The following is a 20,630-nucleotide window of genomic DNA, read 5'->3' as shown; positions in this document are numbered from 1 at the left end:
AGCTTGTCAAATGTTACTGTGTCCAGCTGTGATGGAGTAGAGTTCATCTCATTCCTGCGTGGGGCCTTCACTCTTCCCTCCACCTATATAATACCTTTTACAGCCATAACTGCCCCCTCCATCTTTGCTCACTTTCTCATACTCTTTCTTTGATGATGGAAACTGAAGTATTACCTCTTCAAGAACTTAAAGAATAGATCAGACTCAGAGTCCCCATTAAATATTTGCATAGAAGCTTCCACTTTTTCTCTCAAGGCATTAATCGTAGTTTGGAATTATTTAATCATTTGTGTGATTATTTAATTAATATATTTTCTCCCTTTCGGATTTTATAAGCTCCACATCTATTGTGTTTACCCTTCTATGGCCTGTACCTAGCTTGGTGCTTAGTGCATAACTGGCACTCAATAAATATTCCAAGAATTAATTTGGGGCAAGAACAAAGATTCAAACTTTTTTTTTTTTTAAGATTTTATTTATTTGTCAGAGAGAGAGAGAGAGAGCACAGGCAGGCAGAGTGGCAGGCAGAGGCAGAGGGAGAAGCAGGCTCCCCGCTGAGCAAGGAGCCCGATGTGAAACTCAATCCCAGGACACTGGGATCATGACCTGAGCTGAAGGCAGCTGTTTAACTGACTGAGCCACCCAGGACCAAGATTCAAACTTTTAACTCTGCAAGCTAGAGATGACTGCCCCTCCACTCTCTTCCCTTTTTGCCCCTTTTCCCAGGCCCAAAGATCTAAGATGCCTCAGGAAGACACCACAGGGTAGACAGTGATATCAAATAAAGGTAGAGGGAAAATTGTTCCCAACATTCTTCATAAATAAGATATGATTCATCATAAATAAGACCCCTCACCCTCTCAAGTGTCTTATGATACTAGCATGCAGGAATTTCTGCCAGCTCACACTGACTAAATGAATGTGTGCCAGGGACCAAAGTGTGGCCCAGCTGCCAGAACAGGCAGGTGTCACCCTATACATTCCATCTTTACATCAGTATGCAAAGTTACGCAGCTGAGCACTCCCACAATCCTCTTCACTATTTGTCCTGCTATGCAAACTGTTTATGCAGTTCTGGGCACCTCAAAAAAGATACAGAAAGGCAAGAGAGTTCCCTCCAAGGGCTGAGTGGAATGCTAAGTAGCCTTGGGTAGAGGAACTCAGAGAACTGAGGATGTTTAGATTAGAATAGAGAAACCCAATGAAGATCTGCTATCCAGAAATGGCAGCAGCCTCATTTCTCAAAAATCCAGAGGGCACAGCAACAGATGGGGGGAAAACACTGCATCTCACATTCTAATAATCAGCTAGGATCAACAGTGGGCCACTGTGCCATCCATGTCATGAATGGCAAACAGGGAGAACTGAAGATTTCTAAGATCCCTCTCCATTCCCAGAGTCCAGGATTTCAAATTTTTCTGCTATTTCAAGCCTATCTTTCATTACAACTATCCTCTCAAATATTTTTTGAAAAGCCAGAGATAGGTAGGGACAAAGGAACAGAATCTCTCAAAGCATGTTTCTTAAACCCTTGCCCACCCCCTGCTGACAACAACAGGCTCTCAGATCCAGGTAGTTCTTACCTAAAAGAAACCTCTAGTTTTCTAGCTTCCCTGGCACCCTAGAGAGGAAGGCAATCCCAAAGTTGCTGGTCCATTTCTAGGAACTGGTCCAATTTCCATCAGAAAGAAAGGAGGTTTACAGCCTTAGCTTGGGCTGCTATGACAAAATACCATAGACTGGATGGCTTAACCAACAGACTTATTTTTCACAGTTCTGGAGGCTGGGAAGTCTTAAGAATCAGTGTCTGGTGAGAGTTCTCTCCCTGGCTTGCATTTTTGCTCTACTCTCACAAGACGAAGAGAGAAAGTTCTAGTCTCTTTCTCTTCTTAGAAGGACATTAATCCCATCAAGGAAGGTGTACTTTATCTAAACATAATTACCTCTTAAAGGCCCCACCTCCTAATATCATCACTTTGTCGGGGGCGTCTGGGTGGCTCAGTTGGTTGAGCTGCTGCCTTCAGCTTGGGTCGTGGTGCTGAAGTCGAGGGATCGAGTCCTGCATCAATCGGACTCCTGGCTCAGCGGGGCGTCTGCTTCTCCCTCTGATCTTCTCCCCTCTCATGCTCTCTCTCTCAAGTAAATAAAATCTTTTTAAAAATATGAATTTTTTTGAGGTATAATTTGACTACCATTAATTTGGGACACCTGGAAACAAAATTCACACAAAATAGCTTAGCCTATAGCATTTTCACCCCAGAGGAACTCTTCCTGAGGACCCAGGAAATTATGGGGAAAAATTAGGAAATGTAGGTAAGCAAAGAGCAAATGAAGATAATCCATAATCTGGAAGGTTTCTGAAATCTCTGTTTAAAGAAAAAGGCAACTTTTCCTAATCCTCCTCTCTGTCCCTCTCCTGCCCCAGTCACCTTGGTGAGTGCATGCCTCTGGCCTTCTATCTGCTTCTCTCACGCTGCTGTTCAGCAGTAAATCTTTAGAAGCTCAAAAGTGGCCTCAAAGATATAGATGGAAGGGTTCCAGGGCTCTTGAAGTTATTGAAGTTCAAGTTTTAGCTTTCTACTACACTGAATATCTAAGCAATATAGTAATGAGGAGAATACAGAAGTGGGGGATATATCCACTAAGAGGCAACAGCAAAATACCAGGAAAAAGGAAGGCTTTGGAATCAAACAGGCCAAGTTCAAACCCTAGCTCCACCACCTGGTGGTGTTGGCCCTTGTACACCTTACTCAATCTCTTTGAACTGACTCCTCCTCATCTCTAAAAACAATAAAGTCTATTTTCTAGGGTCCTTTTGACACTGAACAAAATAATCTATGTAAAGTATCTATTTTTTAAATTTATTTTTATTTTTTTAACTTTTTTTTTTTAAGATTTTATTTATTTATTTGACAGACAGAGATCACAAGTAGGCAGAGAGGCAGGCAGAGAGAGAGGAGGAAGCAGGCTCCCTGCCGAGCAGAGATCCCAATGTGGGGCTCGATCCCAGGACCCCGGGATCATGACCTTAGCCGAAGGCAGACGCTTTAACCCACTGAGCCACCCAGGCGCCCCTTTATATTTTTTTTAAAGATTTTATTTATTTGACAGACAGGAATCACAAGTAGGCAGAGAGGCAGGCAGAGAGAGAGGGGGAAGCAGGCTCCCCGCTGAGCAGAGATTCCCGATTTCGGGGCTCTATCCCAGGACCCTGAGATCATGACCTGAGCCAAAGGCAGAGGCTTAACCCACTGAGCCACCCAGGCGCCCCTGTAAAGTATCTATTAATAACTAGCACTTGAGGGGGCGCCTGGGTGGCTCAGTGGGTTAAGCTTCTGCCTTTGGCTTGGGTCATGATCTCAGGGTCTTGGGATCGAGTCCAGCATCAGGCTCTCTGCTCAGCAGGGAGCCTGCTTCCTCTTCTCTCTCTGCCTACTTGTGATTTCTCTGTGTGTCAAATAAATAAAAATCTTAAAAAAAATAATTAGCACTTGGTGGAGGCTCAGTATGGATTAATTCCGTTCTTTGTGTTGCTTGAAGAAGTTGAAATTAACCCTCCATAATCAAGGTAGCCTCTTCCTTATGAAGAATGGGTTACTAATCTCATAAGCAGATTGAATCCACAAACATTGAGTGTTTACTACTAGAACTGCACTGAGGTTGGCAGGAAAGGGATTAATTAATTAGAAGCCAAATACAGGTTTCCAATTCTTGAAGGAGAGGGGAAAGGAGAAAATATATAAATGGAGGTAAATTTAAACAATACAAAAGATTTAAATAATAGCTCAAGATAATGTTATGAAACACCACATATATGCCTAATTGTTCACCGAACTAAATAATTGAAACTATACAGGCAGAAATCCCTTCAGGAAAGAATGGAAGAGAAGACATTATTAGTGTTGAGCCTTGCAAGTAGATAGGATTTGGACTAAGTGGGATGTGATAAGTTTAAAAATGTATTATGGAGTGTCTTTCTGCATAGTTTTTGAGTAGTAACACAGTAACCAGAAAATCTCTCACCCCTAAACATAGGCATTGAAAAGAAAGTTATTGGGCTTCCAGTGGATTTGTAAACAAGGGCTCAAGGACTTGTGAGCAAATAAATGATTGTCACTGGGCTCAAAACTACTTTCTCTAGAAAGTATTCTAGATTTCTTCTCTCTGTTCTTGAGCTTGTCTTCTATTATGCAGTTCCAAGTTCATATGTTTATTGATATTTTAAAGTTTACTTCAGTTGTACATCACTGTACATTCTGGATGATAAATCTCTAAGCAGAGTCTATACTAACCAGTTGTTGTACGAATGAGATTTAATAGTCTGTCGTTTTGGTGATATCACAGCACTTTGTAAACTGCAAAGGACTGTGAACATTTGATTTTTAGATTTAGAAGCAATCTGAAGGCTGTTCTAGCTTTGCAAATGACATTAAGTGTAGTCCAGGATGACAGTGCTAGAACCAGAACCCAGCTCTTCTGATTACCAGCAATGCCAGCTATCTTTTCTAATCACATCTGTAAATATTTGAGTGTCTACATGTATTGTGTATCAGGCTAAGGTCTAGGAAAATAACTACAACCAAGACAAATATGGGGTGCCGGTGTGGCTCAGTCTGTTAAGCATCTGACTCTCGATTTCAGCTCAGGCCTTGATTTCAAGGTCATAAGTTTAAGCCCTGTATTGGATTCCATTCTGGGGCCTACTTGGAAAAAAAATAAAAAGACAAATAAGATTGTTTCCCTTTACAAGCCTATATGGAGGAGGCAGACAAACAAATGCAAGCAAATTAAGTTATGGTAACTTGTTATAAATAATGTGACAAAATTCGGTTGCTTTAGATAATGTAGTGGGGGAAGACTGAACAGGTATTAACCTGAAAGCGACTGAAGTCAGCCAAAACAAACTGGGAAGGGGAAGGGGAAGAGGAAGTATCAAGTATAGAACCTTAAGGAAGGAAAGAGCTTGGCAGGATCCACCCAGAAGTGACCAAAGGCCGGGGCGAAGATGGCAGCAAGTTGAAGCAGTAGAGAGGAGTTAGCATAGGTCACAACCTCCAATGCACAGCTGGGGTGACAATATAAATGGAAAAACTGGGGAGGTTTTACCCAAGTGATAGGGACTGTGGAAGACCGGAGCCCATCCTGCCCCATCTACTGAGCCGTATGTCCTTGTTGCCCAGTTCTGCCAGATCTTCTAAGAGACAGAAATCTGAATTTTTAAGGTATCCTGATTTTATTTTTTTAAGATTTTATTTATTTGACAGGCAGAGATTACAAGCAGGCAGAGGTAGGCAGAGAGAGAGGAGGAAGCAGGCTCCCCGCTGAGCAAAGAGCCCTATGCGATGTGGGGCTTGATCCCAGGACCCTGGGATCATGACCTGAGCCAAAGGCACAGGCTTTAACCCATTGAGCCACCCAGGCGCCCCTAAGGTATCCTGATTTTTATTTTTCCTTTTTTTTTTTAGATTTTATTTATTTATTTGACAGAGATCACAAGTAGGCAGAGAGGCAGGCAGAGAGAGAAGGGAAGCAGGCTCCCTGGGGCTCGGGGCTCGATCCCAGGACCCTGGGATCATGATCTGAGCCGAAGCCAGAGGCTTTAAATCACTGCGCCACCCAGGCGCCCCGGTATCCTGATTTTTAAATGTTTGTTCTGATTTGTTAAAAACACCTTAAGCCTGGGTGGCTCAGTGGGTTAAAGCCTCTGCCTTTGGCTCTGTCATGATCCCAGGGTTCTGGGATTGAGCCCTGCATCAGGTTCTCTGCTCAGCGGGGAGCCTGCTTCCCTTCCTCTCTGCCTGCCTCTCTGCCCACCTGTGATCTCTGTTTGTCAAAGAAATAAATAAAATCTTAAAAAAAAAATACACCTTAAGCCAAATGAAACACAGTATGTTTATTCCTAAAACACACTCGATAGGCCCAAACTGCCTCCCTGTGCTCTCCTTTTCTTCCTTCCAGCAGATGCCAGGACCCAGCCAGTTAGCTTCATCTCTTTGTAACTACCCACTCTTCCTGCGGGAGTTCAGTTCACCCCAAGCTTGGTTGCTAAGAGGGAAATCAGCTCTTTACCTCCTCTCATTATTTTGCTATCACCAAAGACAAATGTGTATACACAGATATATATCTGTGTACATATACATATATACAAGTACATGCTTTTTATTTCCCACGATTCAACTGCAAATCAGTGGGGAAGCAAAAAAGGGACAAAAATAACTTGCTCTGGAAAAGTTACCAGAGTACAGAATTCAGCTGTTAATTCTGGCCTCTGACTCTCGTTCAGATATAACTGGATGCACTCTATGCCTTTACAATTGGGCTCTTACCCATCACTGGGGCAGTTTGCAAAACTCTGTCCTCTTGAGTTTCCCTTGCTTATCCAATTTAGAGGAAGGCGTTCAAGTCCATAAAGGTGGAACCTCCCCAACGGTACATATTCCAAGGTCTCAGGAAGGTAACTGGCATTCCTTCATTGTGTGACCTTGGCACGTAACAACGTCTCACCATTTTCTAATCTCTACAATGCTAATCATACCTTCCTCTGAAAGGCTGGTGATGTCCAAAGGAGATAAAAGTCTGTAAGGTGAGTGGCACAGAATAGGAGGTCAGCTAACATTTGACTCAGCCCCATTAAGCAATAGTCCCCCAGGGGTAGTTCCTCAAAGTTTCAGAAGGATATTCCTGTGGTTCTCTACCCACTTTTCTTCAGTATTTGCTCCAGCAAGCACTAGGCTTCCCACGAAAGTGACTGCGTGAAAACTCCTAGCAGTGGAGGGGAGGGGTCCCGCACCAACAGAAACTCGATTTCAGAAAATGCTGCTACAGGCCTTAGGTTACTGAGCAGCAGTACCTTTCGGAACCCCCTTGGTGCCCTCACATCCTGCCTGGCTGGCCGGATCCAAATGGTTCATTTAACCACAGTCAAATTAAAATCTTGCTTGCAACGAAAATGCAGGAACCGTCCTCTCCCAACTGCAGGAGCTGAAGGAGACGGCTGCTTAGTTTTAGAGCTAGCGCTCAAAGGCCCCAAAGATCCCGCCTCCCTCCTCGAGGCAAGCCAATCAACGTTCCTCTAGCGATGAGCGGCAGCGCTTAGGAGCCAATGAACCCCGCTCTCTGGAAGAAACCCGCCCATCCCTTGTGGCGTCAGGGGATCTCCGGTAGATAGAACCAGCACCTGCGCTTCCTCGTAGCGAGCTTGTTGGAGGGTGTTTGCGTTAAAGTTGTAGGAGTCCGGACCTTAAAGGGGAGGGAGCGGAGGGGGCCGGGGCCCTTTAAAACGAGGCGCGTAGTACCTGCCCCTTTAAGGCGTCCGGACGACTGAATCTGAGCTCCAGATTACCCCGAGTTTCCGTCGCAGGCTGCGAGGAAAGGCTCCTTGGTTGGGTCCGGGTGCTTGGCGGCGGCGGCTTCATCCCCGCTCGTCCTCCCCGGGCCCGGAGACACCCCCGCCCCAGTCATGCTGAACGGAGTATGGAAGCAGCTGACTACGAAGTGCTATCCGTGCGAGAGCAGCTCTTCCACGAGAGGGTTCGCGAGTGCATTGTGAGTACGGGACTTGGGCAGGAACGGTACCTGGGACCCAGCGGGGGAGAAGCAAGGGTGTCGCGGGAGAGGGAGAAGTTCAGGTTGGAGTGCGACCACCCGGCTCAGAGCGCCGTCAGGTCCTGCGTGGTCTAGGGGCGAGCGACGGATGGCCCCGGTGTGACAGAAAGACCCGCGCTCGGGCTGGTGAACCTCTAGATCGGATCAGTTGGGGAGCTGCGCGATAAACAAAGCCGCGGGTCGGTTTCCGTTCCTCCCGTCTGCACGCCCCTCCCCCCGCCCGCCCTCCAGTCCCCCACCCGCCCTCCGGTCCCCCACCCCTGCGGGGCCTGCGGGGCCTCAGGGCATGGGTCTGCGAGTCGAGTGATTTCGTAATCGGATAGTCTGAGAGGGATGGGCTTAATTGTGGAGACCCCGCAAATTCCGCTGATGTTTGACGAAGCGGAGACGTCCAAAAGCTGAACTACGTTCCAGAAAAGACTTGGGAGTTTTAGGGATGGCATGCCAGAGGAACGGGGCACTTTGGTTGGTCTCCCACTTCGGAAGGAAGGCCTCTTGTGGGGTGGATTTTACTGTGTAGAGATGGAGAACAACTAAGTTATCTCCTCCTTTGCATCCTCACTGATGCTTTTTGGAAACTCCGTAAGCCGAGGTTTCTAGCTCCCCAGCCATTCAGGGATTTTCCCTCTGAGTGGTCCCCCTCCTCCTCAGAGCTCCAGAGGCAGCAGGCTGCGTTCCCCACTCCCCCACTGCCACCTTGTGCAACAGCTGAATTTGCCACACAGCGATGGACTCCTTGTTTCTGGGGCCCAGGGGAACCCCCGGGGCGGGGTACTTAGGGAGCTGCAGATTTCTCAGGCCCGCTTTCAATTCTCATCTCTCCCCTATGTCTTTCCTCAGAGTTCCTCAGAGTAGCCCTCACCCCCAAACACTAAATGGAAGGAAAAAAGGAAAGGTTTGGAAGGACAGACGTATTAATGAGTAGAGGGAACCCACTGATAGGGTCATCCTTCATTTTTCCTCAGTCTGCCCTGCAGCCTCAGACTGGAGGGAGGAGCAAAGTGAGCCACCACCTAACTAGGTCTGTTCTTATCTGGGAAGACTGAAAAGTAGGGAATGTACCCGTCCATGTGTGGAACTCCAGATCAACTTTCCTTGTGTGATCCTTAATGGATAGTCCCACATGGTAAGGTTGGGCATGTTGTGAAGACACACCCAGGCCTTGAAACATTGTAGGGACAGAGGCCCACATTCCTAGAGAACAGGGAGGGATGAGACCTTGGACAGAGAAGCAGCCTCCTAAATGTCTCCCCCATTCTTTAGTCCTATTAGCTGAGGACATCAGTGCTGGCCAAGGGCAGCTTTTAGACTTCTGGTGCCTCCCCCACCTGGCTCCCATCCCCTGCTCTAGAGAATGACCTAGCCTCTGCTGAAACTGCGTGGAGCTCCAGCCTGACCTTTTGAGCCCTCCCACCTTCCTGGCTATTACGCAAGCCCAAGGGCAGAGGGAGCACTAGGCAGTAGAAAATCTTCAGTACAATCTGAGTAACTCATTCTACTCCACTTCCCTAATGCTAAAAGCTAAAATTTTGTTCTAGACCTGTCACTCTCCTTGGGTCTGTTTGACTTCTTCCTTCCGTGTGTAGATATGTGTGTGCAGATTCCTTGTGGGGTCAGCTCCTCTTGGAGACTGTAGGACTCAGGAGACTGATCCTGCTTTCTTAGCTTACTTTATTCATTTTTAAAAAAGGTTTTATGTATTTATTTGAATGAGAGAGAGTGGGAGACTGAAAAGAGGAGCAGGGGTGGGGAGGGGCAGAGGAGAGGCAGAAGCAGGCTCCCTGCTGAGCAGGGAGTCCCAGGAACCTGGAATCATCACCTGAGCCAAAGGCAGGTGGCTTAACTTAACCAGTTGAGCCACCCAGCGCCCCTCTTGGCATACTTTATATGCAATAACATGGCAGGGTGCCTGGCTGGCTCAGTTGGAAGAGTGTGCAACTCTTTTTTTTTTTATTTATTTTTTGACAGAGAGAGAGCACAAGTAGGCAGAACGTCAGGCAGAGGGAGAGGGAGAAGCAGTCTCTCTGCTGAGCAGGAAGCCCAATATGGGGCTTGATCCCAGGAACCTGGAATCATGACCTGAGCTGAAGGCAGATGCTGAACTGACTGAGCCACTCAGATGCCCCAAGTGTGCAACTCATAATCTCAGAGTTGTGAGTTCAAGCCCCGTGTCAACTGTAGAGATTACTTAAATAAACTAGTTAAAAAAATAAAAAATACATGCAATAATATCTCAAGGCTCTCTGGCACTGATTGTAGGGCCAGGCTGACCAGCGACTCCTCCCTTCTGCAACAGTAGCTTACCTGGAACAGTGTAGGGATGCATGCATGTGCAGACTAACCTGGCCAAGTCCTGCCTGTAGATTGGAAGTCCAGTTGCCCAGGGGCATGGGTCAGCCTGGCTCTAGAGCTGGAAGTCACTTAATAAGGACCAGGAATTGACAGCCTTTAAAAGGTCTGATGTGGCTCTAGAAACATTGTAGATTTTAGATGTTGGGCCCCAACTAAGGTCTACTCTTAGGGGTGGGGGATTAAATGAGGCTCTGGGTTGGCCCAGAGCAGACCTGATCTTTCAGGGCCCCTGAATAAACACAGAGTAGAAATTCTTTTTTGTTTTTTTAAGATTTTATTTATTTATTTGAAAGAGAGAGAGTGAGAGCACAAGCTGGCAAGAGAGGCAGTGGGAGAGGGAAAAGCAGACTCCCCGTGGAGCAGGGAGTCCGACACGGGACTTGATCCCAGGACCCCAGGATCATGACTTGAGCCAAAGGCAGATGATGCCCAACTGACTGAGCCACCCAGGCACCCCTAGAAATTCTGACTTAGTCTAGGAACATAATTCCTACTTACTCTTCCCTGGAGCTTGGGTCAAAGTGGCAGCAGGGGCAAGGGAGGAATGGGAGGAGGAACAGGGTGTCAGGACAGTGCACACATCCCCTTCTTCCTTGAAACCTACTTCCCTTTTCAATAATGTGCCAGGAGTAAATTCCCTCTGATTCTGTGGCCCATTTCAGGTATGTGTGTTTGTGCATCTCTAAGGGTTTTCTCTATTTACCAACCAGGCTTCAGCTGAAACTGTTTTCTCCAGGGCAAAGCTTCATAGGGCAGGACATAGTACTGTCTCCCTATCCTCTCTCTGCTGCTTCTTAGAAGTCCCTGAGGACCCTGACTAGAAGGAAATGCTGGGGAGAAAGATGAAACCCCTAGAAGTGTGGAGCCTTGTTTTGGGAAAGTGACTCCATAGAATTAACAGAGAGGCCAGTGGGGCTCTGGAAATATGTTGGAGATAAGAGCTTCTCATCCCAGCTCACACTCTGCCACAGATCTCAACACTTCTGTTTGCGACACTCTACATCCTCTGCCACATCGCCCTGACCCACTTCAGGAAGCCTGCTGAGTTCACCACAGGTACCTGTGACTGCCCTCCCTTTCCCCTGCTCGTTGCCGATGTTCCTGTTGCCATGGGGCCAGCCTCAGGGGAGTGGGCCCATGGTGCCTGCTGGGAAAGGAAGGATGGCTGTTCTGGAAACTTCACTTGTTCTGCTTCACTTCTTCCACAGCCTGGGGCAAGGTGGTATTCTAGACAGAAGGGTCTGCAATGAATAAAGCCCCCGGGAAAGTCCTGTAACTTTCCTGACCCTCAGTTCCATCCTCTACAAAACGGGCCTAACAGTCTCTAACCAGTTCACTGACCTCGTGTGAGATAGTTAATGTGAAAGCCCTCTGGGAACCTAAAATGGACAGTGTAATCATGGGCACAAACTCTGTCCTCATCTAGAGCACTTATACCCAGGAACAGAGACCTACCTGACCCCTGGGGACCCTAGTACCTGGTGATGGTGGCCTTTCTCTTTATAGAGGGCATAAATGTGCTCAGATTGGAGCTTTCCTTCTGTAGGCATTGTACGATTTGGGGGGCACGTTGGCCCCAGTTCCTAGCCCCAGCCTGTCCAGATCATTCTGTCCTGGCCTCAGTCTTTCCTCCCCTCCAGAAGGCTTCATGAACCCCCACCCAAGAAGGCAGCTACTCCTCAGTATAATTCTCCTGAGGACTTTCCCTGTGAATCCCGCCCCCCCACCTGCCTCATTTCCCTTTGCTGCCCCCAGCCACTGATGTCATCAGCTGCCCAGACTGGTTGTTTCTGATATTTCCAGCTTACAAAGAGGAACCTACAAAGAGAGAGATAATGGGGAGAGACAGAAGTGAGAGAATTTCTGGCCTGTACTCTTTCCACTTGGGACACAGATCTTTAACATGCCACCTTGGCCAGAGAATATGTTGCGGGGTTCATAGTGTGAACTCTCCCAGAGCCTCAGGCCAACTCTGCCTGTGTGGCCCAGGCCCTTCTTCTGGGGCAGGGAGGGGACAGGAGGGCACACGGCAGCACAGATGGTCCCCAGAGCTGCCCACTGATGTCTTGCCTTTTCCCCATGCCTTTCTCTCTCTCTCTCTCTCTCTCGTAGTAGACGATGAAGATGCCACAGTCAACAAGATTGCGTAAGTGTTGCTGCCCCAGCTTCTGGTACTAGGAGCCTTTAGAAGCTGGGATAGTGTGACTCTTGGAGCTAGGGGGAGAATGGGGTGTCACACAGTGAAGAGAAGGTTCCTGCTTCTACCCCATTTCTGGCTTCTTCCGGCTTTACCTCACCCTGGGGACGCTTGGAAAAGTTGTTGTTCCTGTCTCCCCAGTTAGGCCAGGAGTTTCTGGGAGCCTCTTGGCCAGGAACTGTGAGCTGGGGCCTGAGTCACCGGAAATGGTTCCAGCTTGGCTTCGCTTCCCAGTGGTCATCAGGGAAGGAGTGGGGCAGGGATGTAGACAAATGGACTAGAGCAGGGGATGTGGAAGGTGGAACCCTCAGGGGCAGGGGGGCTTGGTTCTGACAGGATGGCCCTTGCTGCAGGCTGTTATTATTCTTTAGCACATACAGGGAAAATACAGAGACGACCCCTCCAGTCAGCAGATTAAAAGAAGGCAACCTTCCCCCCTTGGTGGGCCAACTAAGTAAAAGTGTCTCTTCTTTTCACCTGAGGCAGCCATGAACACAAGCCTTGGCTATGAAGCTGGGTTTCAGGTTCTTCTTTTCCCCCCTTTGCCTGGTGCCTTCGTGCAGGGATTAGCCATATGGGGTGACCCTGCTCTTATTTAGGCTAGAGAAAGCAAACTCAGAAACTCATATCTTTGAGCAGAGAATAGAAGACAAGCCCCTTAGCTTGGCATGCCTACTGTACCAGGCAGGTGTGTGTAGGAGAACTGCATTCCTGGGGATAGTCTGGGCAAGTGTCATGACCCATGACATGAATGCCTAAGGTGTACCCGTCCCTGTGGCCAGACTTTGCTGCGGCGGGGGGGAGTTTAAGGGGCAGTCGGTAGAGCCTCAGGTGCATGGCTCCTTCCCTCGGTTTGTCGCTGCTAGAGGTAGTTCAGGAGAAACCATAGGTACCGAGGGGGATGAGCAGGGAATTCTTGGGCCCAGGGAAGTGAGTGTCTGAACTAAGCAAGGGCACTACCCATTCTCTGCCCAGGCTCGAGCTCTGCACCTTTACCCTGGCCGTCGCCCTGGGTGCTGTCCTGCTCCTGCCCTTCTCCATTATCAGCAACGAGGTGCTCCTCTCACTGCCTCGGAACTACTATATCCAGTGGCTTAATGGCTCCCTCATCCATGGTACGTGGCTCAGATTGCAGCTTGGGATGGTGATAGGGAACAGCCTAGGTTCATGCAGACATGGGCAGCCTCAGCTAATGAGTCCTATATCACCCTGTCCTTGCCCCCTCCTCCACCACCTGGTCAGTCCCCCATAAGTCATTGCCCCATCTCCCCCCCACCCAACCACCTCTGCTTTTCCTTTTTTGCTCTAGGCCTCTGGAACCTCATTTTTCTCTTCTCCAACCTGTCCCTCATCTTCCTCATGCCCTTTGCATACTTCTTCACTGAGTCTGAGGGCTTCGCTGGCTCCAGAAAGGTGAGTGGGGGAATATATCAATCAATTTAGGCAGGAAACAGAATTCTACTCAGATGGGTCAACTGAAGAGATTTACTTAATTTTATCTTATTTGTTAATTTTAGAGAGGGAGGAGGAGGGACAGAGGGAGAGAGACAGTCTTAAGCAGGCTCCACACCCAGTGCAGAGCCTGACTTGGGGCTTAGTCTCAACCCTGAGGTCATGACCTGAGCCAAAAGAAGAGTCAGACACTTAACTGACTGAGCCACCCAGGTGCCCCACTGAAGATATTTTAACAAAGACTATTTGCAGAGGTTCAGTCAGAGTTAAAGGGATCAATAAGGAATTTGAGGTGCTACTGTTAGCTGGAAGTCATTACCACCCCTAGGCCTGTGGGAACGAAAGGAGGACATAGTTTCTGGAACCCGCTGATAGTTGAGCTGGGAGGTACTTCACAGCTACTGCCAAAACCATAGTGACAAAGATTGAAGGAAACTGAACTACCCCGATCCCCCCTCTCTACATTCCACTGCCCTGCCTGTCCTTCTCGCTGGGCAGGCTGAACCAGAGGGCAAAGAGCTTGTGTGATGCAGCCCTCTGGGGTCAGCCTCCCACAGCAAGGCAGGATGCAGGATGCAGAAGGGATCTGGGGAGTGGGGGTTGCCCATGAGGACTGTCTGGCATGAGGATTGGCCCTAGATGTAGGGTCGGAGGACGGAGCAAATTGGCGCAATAAGAGGGAGATGCCCTTCCCTATCTCCTAAATCCAGCCATCTCTGGTTTCCCCAGCCCATGCCAGCCCATGTCTCCTTCCTTCCCCTGGTGTTGATCCTGCCCCTCACGTGTTGCCTCCTCCTATAGGGTGTCCTGGGCCGGGTCTACGAGACGGTGGTGATGTTGATGCTCCTCACCCTACTGGTGCTGGGTATGGTATGGGTGGCATCGGCCATTGTGGACAACAACAAGGCCAGCAGGGAGTCACTCTATGGTGAGAGGGCCGCCTTCCTCCCCTCCCTCCAGGCTGAGTGGCTCTGCACTTGGCTGATGCACTCCCCTGCCTGGAGCAAGCGTATCCCTCTCAGGTGGGGAAGGTTGAGATGGTGTTCCTTCGACTGAAGTTTCAAACTGATGGACATCAGGACAAGTCCAACCTGCAGAAATGATCCCTCAGGCCCACGCAATGATTAAAAATATAAATGAGTCAGTTGCTGACATGCAAAAGTGGAGAGATTTCACATTAGTATCCAGATTTGTGGCTTTGCCTGACAAGGTTGAGGATCCAGCCTCACTAGACCCTGGGGGCTGGGCCTAATAGCAGTTATGTTCCTCCCCTGCCATCTTATTTATTTATTTATTTATTTATTTGACAGACAGAGATCACAAATAGTCAGAGAGACAGGCAGAGAGAGAAGAAGGGAAGCAGGCTGCCTGCTGAGCAGAGAGCCCGATGCGGGGCTCGATCCCAGGACCCTGAGATCATGACCTGAGCTAAAGGCAGAGGCTTTAACCCACTGAGCCACCAGGCACCCCTCCCATCTTATTTTTTAAAGATTTTATTTATTTATGTGAGAGAGAGAGAGAGAGCATGAATGGAAGGGGAAGGGCCCGAGGGAGAGGGAGAAGTAATTTCTCCACTGAGCAGGGAGCCCAATACAGTCTTTGATCTCAGGACCCTGGGATCATGACCTGAGTCAAAGGCAAACCCTTAACCGGCTGAGCCACCTGGCACCCCTGTAGCTGTGTTCTGTAGATATGTCTTAGGGCCTCCAGTTTGCTGTAGCCCCACTGCTCCCTCTTCTGCTGACACTAGGCCAGCTTTCCTCATTCACCATTACTTGCCTAACCCTTGTAGGCTTATGTATGGTGTCCTTGCTAGTCGCTGAGGCCCAGCAGCCCCCAGGAAGAAAAACTGACATACTTCTTTTTTACCCTTAGACTTCTGGGAGTACTACCTCCCCTACCTCTACTCCTGTATCTCCTTTCTTGGTGTCCTGCTACTCCTGGGTAAGTGTTGAGGGTCTTGGAGGGAATGGGCAAGGTCCGTGGATCAAAGTAACCAGGGTGGAAGGAGAAGGGAATAGAAGGGTGGGTAGGGGAAGTGGTGGAGAGAAGGGTCTGGGAGGTAACTGGCTTCTGTCCCCACAGTGTGTACTCCACTAGGTCTCGCCCGCATGTTCTCGGTCACGGGGAAGCTACTGGTCAAGCCTCGGGTATGTAGTGCTCTTTGCCCTTTGATTCCTGCAAAGCTGGAGCCAGACAGTGAAGCTACCCTACAGTTGTTTAGTACACACCTTGAGGAAGGCCACAGCCTTTGCTGGCTCCTGTATCCTTCACCCCTTTCCGCCATCTGGGGCTGGTCACCAGACATGCAAGGCAGAGCAAAAGGCAGTTGGGAGGGCCTGGATCAAGCTTCTGGCCACGGGGTGGTGAATGAGACTGTGGAGCCTGGGATGAGCAGGGGTCTCCTTGGTGCCCTCAGGATCGGGGAGCCTCTGACAGTTAGTCCCTCCCTTTCCCCTGTCCCCAGCTGCTAGAAGACCTAGAGGAGCAGCTGTACTGCTCAGCCTTTGAGGAGGCAGCTTTAACCCGCAGGATTTGCAGTGAGTCATGGTTCCCCCTGGCTGGGATAGGGGCTGTGGCTTGGGTGGGGGCTACAGGACTGGGAGGCCGCCCCATCTTCTCTGCCCTCAGATCCCACTTCTTGCTGGCTGCATTTGGATGTGGAGCTGCTGCACAGACAGGTCCTGGCTCTGCAGACACAGAGGGTCCTGCTGGGTATGTAGGTTGGTAGGATGAGGATACCTGTGTTTCCCCAGGGAGAGTAGCCCGTCACTTGCTAACAGCTTTCCATCTCCATGCAGAGAAGCGGCGGAAGGCCTCAGCCTGGCAGCGGAATCTGGGCTACCCTCTGGCCATGCTGTGCTTGCTGGTGCTGACGGTAGGTATTCCATTCCTGGTGGGGGTGACGAATGGCAGGCTCTTGACTACTGTAGGTCTTCTCAGGGAGGAGGGAGGAGATGCATGGACCCAGTTATCATCAATAATAGTAGTTGCCTCTCCCTTATTGCCTCCTTTGTGTCCTGCCCTGTACTGAGCCCACTGATACCCATTTTGTAGGTGAAGAAACAGGACTGAAGGAGTTTGCCTAAGGTCATAGATGGCCACTGAGTAGTTACACAGGTTTTCTCTGGGGTGAAAATAAGGGTTGAAATCAGTCCATCCCTCCACTTGCCATGTTCTGGACTTGGAAATAAGTTTCATCAATCTGGGGGAGGAGGTATGTTTTTCTAGTCAAATTTCTTGCCATCCTCCTACTGGGAAAGGTGTGTCTTACACTACCCTCCAAGGTGCTCTGCTAACAATCACCTTGAAGAGGTCCCACACAGCTAGTGGGAAAGGAAATGTTGGACTAGAGTGTCTGTTCTTATTTATTTATTTGTCTGTTTGTTTGTTTATTTATTTATTTATTTATCTGACAGACAGAGATCACAAGTAGGCAGAGAGGCAGGCAGAGAGAGAGGAAGAGAAGCAGGCTCCCCGCTGAACAGAGAGCCCGATGCGGCGCTCAGTCCCAGGGTCCTGGGATCATGACCTGAGCTGAAGGCAGAGGCTTTTACCCACTGAGCCACCCAAGTGCCCCTAGAGTGTCTGTTCTTAACATTCAGCTCTCAGTATAGCTGTGGGCTGGGGCAGGAATGGGAGTCCATGACCTTGCTTCCCACAGGGCCTCTCTGTGCTCATTGTGGCCATCCACATCCTGGAGCTGCTCATTGATGAGGCTGCCATGCCCCGGGGCATGCAGGTACTGGACTGTGTATCTTTTAGGGAGGGCTTAAGAAAGGCTGGGGTGGGAGACAGAAGCTGAGATCGGAGGGAAGTCTGGGTGCTGGGTGCTGGGTGGTGTTCCTGGCAGGGAGTACTCCATAGTGGTGCCACTCTATCTCTTAGGATGCCTCCCTGGGCCAGGTCTCCTTCTCCAAGCTGGGTGCCTTTGGTGCCGTCATTCAGGTTATACTCATCTTGTATCCTTCTGGAAACCCACCATTGCCTCTGTTCACTGAACCTGTCTCCTGGGACTGTGGAGGGGAGGTGTGGTGGGAATAATGGGGAAGGGGGCAAGTCTTCACCCACCTTGCAGTTCAGGAAGAAGGAAAAAAAAGACTTTATTTGAAAGGAAGGTTAGGGGAGAGGTCCATTCCCTTTGAAATGAGGCGTTCATCCTTAGGACCTGGCCAGTTTTTCCTTAACTTCGTGGCAGTTACCTGATGGTATCCTCAGTTGTGGGATTCTACAGCTCTCCATTCTTCCGGAGTCTGCGGCCCAGATGGCACGACACAGCCATGACACAGGTAGCTAGGCGGGAATAAAGGAAGCCTCCTGGGGGCGTGCATGGGTGCGAGGTACTGACAGCTCTGCTACCCTCACCTTCCCTTTCCTTACTCCCACCTAGATAATTGGTAACTGTGTCTGTCTCCTGGTCCTAAGCTCAGCACTTCCTGTCTTTTCTCGAACCCTGGGTAAGTACCAAGAGGAGGTAAGGGAATTGGCTTTTCTTGAGTACCTACTGGTGCTAAGCATACATTTTATATATATTCTCTCTCTAATTCCCACAACAACCTATGAGGAGATATTACCCCCATTATAGAGATGGAGAAATTGAGGCTCTGTAAAATGCCTCTGTTGAGCTTCAGAATAGTGTTGCTATAAAGCTCATATCTTCCCATTAGCTGTATACCACAGCCTCCCCTGTTTACTTCCATTTTTTGGTGGAGAAGCACCGTTTTCCCCCAAATCTTCCTGTGAGCTGGATCCTCGATAAACATTCTCATCTTCTAAAGACAAAAAACAGGGAAGCTGATCAATGTACCTAGCTATACAGCTCACTTAAAGCAAGGCCAGTCAGACTAGAACCCTTGTCTCTTAAACACCAGTCCAGTGTCTCTTAAACACCAGTCCAGTGCTTTTTCTACACACTGGGACATGAGCAACACACTCAGTCCTTCTCCCACATTCAGAGCTACCATCTAGAATTTCCTGGTAAAAATGTTCAAAAGTTCAAAAGTAATAGTTCTCCCTAGGGTAGTATGGGAGTTCTGCCTTCACCACATCATGAACCACATTTCCTAAATGATTTAGTATTTACATCAGTTTTGTTTGGTTCTTTTCTGTTCACACTGCCTCCACTGTACCATTGTATTTATGCTATGGGTTTTCAGTAGGAAACTAGGCTTATGGGTCCACTAGTTAGTTCCTTAAATTGGATGCGGGTAAGAATATTTTTTAAGTGGGTGATGGCCCCAAAATTTGGACTTGTGATAACATTATTATGATGATTAAGGACTCAAGTGTTAGAATAGTGCCTGGCACATACTTTGTATGTGTTGTATGTGTTGTTTCATTTAATTCTTACAGTCCCATTATTTTCCCTACTTTATAGTCCAAGAAACTGAGGCACAGAAATTTATGGAATCTGCTGCAGATCACACAATCAGTTAGGGGTGGAGTTTTATCTGAACCAAACCAGCCTGATCTGAGTTCAAGCTCTTTAGCCTCTACACAGGGTGACCAGCTTTTAGGTTTCTGGCCCAGGAACAAGTGGCGGGCCCAGGTTGCTCTTCGGGACACATGGTGCCAGAGGGGGTCCCACTGGAGAAGATGCCGAACTCTGGAAGGGAAGTTGGAGCAAGCCTAGGTGCTGACACTTTCTTCAACAGCCATAACTCCCTCTGAGAACAAGTTGGGAAGGAGGAATGAGTTAATACATAGGAAAGGCCAGCCTGTCAAACGCAGTGTTGAGATGTGGCCACTAGGAGGCAGCAGAAAACGGGGCTCTGAGCCAAGTTGGAGCTGGGGAGCCCACTCCCATACCGGCCTTTGTACTTCAGGGCTCACTCGCTTTGACCTGCTGGGTGACTTTGGACGCTTCAACTGGCTGGGCAATTTCTACATCGTGTTCCTCTACAACGCAGCCTTCGCAGGCCTCACCACTCTCTGTCTGGTGAAGACATTTACCGCAGCTGTGCGGGCAGAGCTGATCCGGGCCTTTGGTGAGAGAGAGTGGGAGCGCAGGCTAATGGGGTGGTTGTGAAGTGGGGCCCTCTGGAACTGGGGTCATCCAAGCAGGAGAGGTGGCATGCTGTCTGCTTTGTTTGTTATGTACTTCATATACCCCTTCTATGGCTTGGTTGTCTTATTCCCTGAGACTGGGCCTATGCCCTGCTTTTGACTGCCCACCCTCCCTCCTCTCCAGGGCTGGACAGATTGCCGTTGCCTGTCTCCGGTTTTCCCCGGGCATCTCGGAAGAGCCAGCACCAATGACTTCCAGCTGGGGGTGGGAGGGAGAAAACTGGACACTGCCATCTGCTGCCCAGGCCTGGAGGGGTGCCCAAGGGTGGGTGGACCTCAGAACCTGGAATCTGAGAGGGTGGTAGAGGGGAGCTGAGCTGTCTGCACTGTTGCATAATCTGAGCCAGAGTTTGGGACCAGGCCCCCCTGCTTTTCCAAATGTAACTGAGGGCCTCAGCTTGGGGTGGGGCTGGGTGACTGGGTCTGGCTCCTGGTCCCAAATCTGTTTACACATCAATCTGCCTCACTGCTGTTCAGGGCCATGCCCGTAGCCATGTTTACATGATTTGATGTGCAATAGGGTGGGGTGGGGACAGGGGAGAAACTGAGCTGGGGGCAGACTTGGGAGGCAGCTTGTCTCCCTTGCCTCTGGCCCAGCAGAGCCTAAGCACTGTGCTATCCTTCAGGGGCTTTGGACCATCAGAGAGACAAGGGTGTAGGAAAGAAGAGACCACAACCATCAGCAATAAAGTTGATCCCAGGGTTTGCGTTGGTTTTTTAAAGGGCCTGTCTCTGTGTCTGTTAAACAGCCTTATTCCCACCAATTCTGAGTCTACCAGCTGAGAAGAACAGAGAGATCCTGCTTACCATCCTTACCCTTTCCTCCATCTGCATTCTTAGTACCTTTTAGGGACTTGGGTCTAGTATTAGGTCATACAATTAGGCAGTGGGAACCTCCTCCTCCTTTAGCCTTGTTTAAAGCTGGCTGGTCTCCTGACTCTTGTACTCACAGCTTGTT

At 49.1% G+C, this 20,630-nt stretch overlaps 1 protein-coding gene across 4 annotated transcripts; it reads left to right on the top strand.

Annotated features, from left to right (window-relative positions):
* The first annotated feature begins 7,131 nt into the window (after positions 1-7,131).
* Positions 7,132-20,394, top strand: LMBR1L (limb development membrane protein 1 like). 4 transcript variants are annotated; one of them, XM_082741177.1, is made up of 17 exons: positions 7,132-7,545; positions 10,929-11,013; positions 12,070-12,103; positions 13,130-13,269; positions 13,464-13,567; positions 14,408-14,534; positions 15,482-15,550; positions 15,692-15,756; positions 16,074-16,146; positions 16,238-16,321; positions 16,408-16,484; positions 17,271-17,348; positions 17,495-17,568; positions 17,805-17,895; positions 17,997-18,063; positions 19,432-19,593; positions 19,797-20,394. In XM_082741177.1, exons 1-17 carry the CDS (start codon positions 7,474-7,476, stop codon positions 19,862-19,864), a joined length of 1,470 nt encoding a protein of 489 aa, XP_082597303.1. In that variant the 5' UTR covers positions 7,132-7,473; the 3' UTR covers positions 19,865-20,394. The 4 variants fall into 4 exon arrangements, with proteins under 4 accessions (XP_082597303.1, XP_082597305.1, XP_082597304.1 ...); XM_082741178.1 differs by having other exon boundaries at positions 7,150-7,545; positions 12,073-12,103; XM_082741180.1 differs by lacking the exon at positions 12,070-12,103 and having other exon boundaries at positions 7,195-7,545.
* The last annotated feature ends 236 nt before the right edge of the window (positions 20,395-20,630 follow it).

The sequence above is a fragment of the Mustela nivalis genome, assembly GCF_964662115.1.
Source record: "Mustela nivalis genome assembly, chromosome: 7".
Classification (NCBI taxonomy): domain Eukaryota; kingdom Metazoa; phylum Chordata; class Mammalia; order Carnivora; family Mustelidae; genus Mustela; species Mustela nivalis.
The sequence above is the reverse complement of the archived record's forward strand: the minus strand, read 5'-3'. Positions and strand labels throughout refer to the sequence as shown.

Bases quoted from the DNA above. Each gene is read 5' to 3' on its own strand.
- LMBR1L (XM_082741177.1), top strand. From the start codon at position 7,474: ATGGAAGCAGCTGACTACGAAGTGCTATCCGTGCGAGAGCAGCTCTTC. The intron at 12,104-13,129 runs GTAAGTGTTGCT...TTCTCTGCCCAG, and splicing joins GCCACAGTCAACAAGATTGC to GCTCGAGCTCTGCACCTTTA. The intron at 16,147-16,237 runs GTGAGTCATGGT...CTCTGCCCTCAG, and splicing joins TTTAACCCGCAGGATTTGCA to ATCCCACTTCTTGCTGGCTG.